Here is a 3,808-nt window from a genome sequence, read left to right as displayed (position 1 = left end):
GGTGATTTCCCTATACTCCAATTAGGTCGTGTTGGGTCACTCGTTTCGCATGCCATGTGGTTTCCATATACTCCAATTAGATCATGTTGGGTCACTCGTTTCGCATGCCAGGTGATTTCCCTATACTCCAATTAGGTCGTGTTGGGTCACTCGTTTCGCAGGCCAGGTGATTTCCCTATACTCCAATTAGGTCGTGTTGGGTCACTCGTTTCGCATGCCAGGTGATTTCCGTATACTCCAATTAGGTCGTGTTGGGTCACTCCTTGCGCATGCCAGGTGATTTCCGTATACTCCAATTAGGTCATGTTGGGTCACTCGTTTCGCGTGCCAGGTGATTTCCGTATACTCCAATTAGGTCGTGTTGGGTCACTCGTTTCGCATGCCAGGTGGTTTCCGTATGCTCCAATTAGGTCATGTTGGGTCACTCGTTTCGCATGCCAGGTGATTTCCCTATACTCCAATTAGGTCATGTTGGGTCACTCGTTTTGTATGCCAGGTGATTTCCGTATACTCCAATTAGGTCGTGTTGGGTCACTCGTTTCGCATGCCAGGTGATTTCCCTATACTCCAATTAGGTCATGCTGGGTCACTCGTTTCGCATGCCAGGTGGTTTCCGTATGCTCCAATTAGGTCATGTTGGGTCACTCGTTTCGCATGCCAGGTGATTTCCCTATACTCCAATTAGGTCATGTTGGGTCACTCGTTTTGTATGCCAGGTGATTTCCGTATACTCCAATTAGGTCGTGTTGGGTCACTCGTTTCGCATGCCAGGTGATTTCCCTATACTCCAATTAGGTCATGTTGGGTCACTCGTTTCGCATGCCAGGTGATTTCCCTATACTCCAATTAGGTCATGCTGGGTCACTCGTTTCGCATGCCAGGTGATTTCCGTATACTCCAATTAGGTCGTGTTGGGTCACTCGTTTCGCGTGCCAGGTGATTTCCGTATACTCCAATTAGGTCGTGTTGGGTCACTCCTTGCGCATGCCAGGTGATTTCCGTATACTCCAATTAGGTCATGTTGGGTCACTCGTTTCGCGTGCCAGGTGATTTCCCTATACTCCAATTAGGTCATGTTGGGTCACTTGTTTCGTATGTCAGGTGATTTCCGTATGCTCCAATCAGGTCATGTTGGGTCACTCGTTTCGTATGCCAGGTGATTTCCGTATGCTCCAATTAGGTCATGTTGGGTCACTCGTTTCGCATGCCAGGTGATTTCCCTATACTCCAATTAGGTCATGTTGGGTCACTCGTTTCGCATGTTGTTACGCCCTGACATCTTACTCTCGGTCTCTTTTGTAGCAACTAGGTCACCCATTTTTTTTACGGTCTTCTTTTCCTCTTTGGCGAGTGATTCCTATCTGTCGGTTACTCTCGCACTCTCCTTGCCTGCTCGGTCTCTTTCGCTCTCTTCCTCTCCACTCGACAACTCTCGCACTCTTCCTTTCTGTTCTGTCACTCTTCTCGTTTCCTCGCGGCCATTCTCGCACTCTTCTGACCTGCCTGATCACTATCGCATTCTCCCTTTTACTCGTTCACTCTTGCACTCTTCCGTTCAGCTCGCTCACTCTTGCACTCTGTTCTGTTTCGTTACTCTTACATTCTTCCTTCCTGCTCAGTCATTCTCTCACTCACGCACTCTTCTGATGTCGTTAATCGCTCTCGCCAATTTCCCTCTCTATCCCGTCACTCTCACACTCATCTACCCATCCCGCTCACCCTCACACTCATCTACCCATCCCGCTCACCCTCACACTCATCTACCCATCCCGCTCACCCTCACACTCATCTACACATCCCGCTCACCCTCACACCCATCTACCCATCCCGCTCACCCTCACACTCATCTACCCATCCCGCTCACCCTCACACTCATCTACACATCCCGCTCACCCTACACCCATCTACCCATCCCGCTCACCCTCCCGCGCATCTACCCATCCCGCTCACCCTCACACTCATCTACCCACCCCGCTCACCCTCACACTCATCTACCCATCCCGCTCACCCTCACACTCATCTACCCATCCCGCTCACCCTCACACTCATCTACACATCCCGCTCACCCTCACACTCATCTACATCCCGCTCACCCTCACACCCATCACCCATCCCCGCTCACCCTCACACTCATCTACCCATCCCGCTCACCCTCACACTCATCTACACATCCCGCTCACCCTCACCCCATCTACCCATCCGCTCACCCTCACACTCATCTACCCATCCCGCTCACCCTCACACCCCATCTACCCATCCCTCACCCTCACACTCATCTACCCATCCCGCTCTCACCCTCACACCCATCTACCCATCCCGCTCACCCTCACACTCATCTACCCATCCCGCTCACCCTCACACTCATCTACTCCCGCTCACCCTCACCCATCTACCCATCCCGCTCACCCTCACACTCATCTACCCATCCCGCTCACCCTCACACTCATCTACACATCCCGCTCACCCTCACACCCATCTACCCATCCCGCTCCCCCTCACACTCATCTACCCATCCCGCTCACCCTCACACCCATCTACCCATCCCGCTCACCCTCACACTCATCTACCCATCCCGCTCACCCTCACACCCCATCTACCCATCCCGCTTCACACTCTCATCTACCCAGCCCGCTCACCCTCACACTCATCTACCCATCCCGCTCACCCTCACACTCATCTACCCATCCCGCTCACCCTCACACTCATCCAAGGTCTATATAAGTACTTATATAGACCTTGCACTCATCTACCCATCCCGCTTACCCTCACACCCATCTACCCATCCCGCTCCCCCTCATTTTTTCTCCCCGTTAGGTCACGCTCTCACGCTGTCGACGCCCTCAGGTCACTCGCGCCCACGCCGATCGGTCGCCTGCGTGTCTCGGCGTATCCCGCGGGCTCCGTCGCGCATCCCGATAGCGACCCCGCTGCTTCCGGCTGAATGACGCTCCTTCTTGCGTTGCGGTTGGCGGGCGAAGGCGGCGCTCGCTCCGGTTTTCACGTAAATACACGATAAGGATATATGTATCTATCGATCTATCTATTTCATATATATGTATAAGCTATGTATGTGCATGTGCGTATATATATATATACATACACACACATACATAGGTGACATAAAGTGACAAATGAGAAATGGGAGAATGATGAATCAGAATAAATAAATAATTGAAAATAATAAATAGATTAATAAGAAGGAGAGATGAAAGCACCTCCAGACTAAATTATATATATATATATATATATATATATATATATATATATATATATATATATATATATATATATATATATATATATATATCCGTGTGTGTGTGTGTGTGTGTGTTTGTGTGTGTGTGTGTGTGTGTGTGTGTGTGTGTGTGTGTGTGTGTGTGTGTGTGTGTGTGTGTGTGTGTGTGTGTGTGTGTGTGTGTGTGTGTGTGTGTGTGTGTGTGTGTGTGTGTGTGTGTGTGTGTGTGGTGTGTATGCGTATACGTATGTGTGTGTGTGTGTTGTTTATGGGTGCTGGATTGCAGTGTTGGTAGTGCGAACTGACAGCATCTGTAAGCGGTGAGTTGAAACTTTGTACTGGTACTGTGAGTTAGCTGTGTGTTGGTAAAGTGTGGTTCCAGTGTGTTGGCATTGAGGGCTGGTTTGTGTAGGCAGTGTGTTGTCAAAGCGCGCTGGCAGTGTGTATTAGCAGTGTAAGTAGTGTATTGTTAACGTAAGTTGGAAGCGTGTGTTGGCATTATGTTGGCAGTATGAGCTGTCAGTGTGTCTACTATACGCAGTGTGTAGTTAATGTGCCGTGTGTTGGCAGTTT

The 3,808-nt window shown here is 50.0% G+C and overlaps 2 protein-coding genes across 2 annotated transcripts in view; one reads left to right on the top strand and one right to left on the bottom strand.

The window, feature by feature from the left end:
* The first annotated feature begins 1,646 nt into the window (after nt 1–1,646).
* Nucleotides 1,647–2,945, top strand: LOC138865200 (uncharacterized). Its single transcript, XM_070134595.1, has one exon. It carries the CDS (start codon nt 1,647–1,649, stop codon nt 2,943–2,945), a length of 1,299 nt encoding a protein of 432 aa, XP_069990696.1.
* A 556-nt stretch (nt 2,946–3,501) lies between these two features.
* Nucleotides 3,502–3,808, bottom strand: part of LOC138865199 (uncharacterized) — a 1,178-nt gene continuing 871 nt past the window's right edge. Inside the window, exon 2 of the mRNA XM_070134594.1 lies at nt 3,502–3,590. Within this exon, the coding sequence (XP_069990695.1) occupies nt 3,502–3,590 (89 nt within the window). The remainder of the gene's footprint in view (nt 3,591–3,808) is intronic.

The sequence above is a fragment of the Penaeus vannamei genome, chromosome 20, assembly GCF_042767895.1.
Source record: "Penaeus vannamei isolate JL-2024 chromosome 20, ASM4276789v1, whole genome shotgun sequence".
Lineage (NCBI taxonomy): Eukaryota > Metazoa > Arthropoda > Malacostraca > Decapoda > Penaeidae > Penaeus > Penaeus vannamei.
This window is presented reverse-complemented; position numbering and strand designations above follow the sequence as displayed.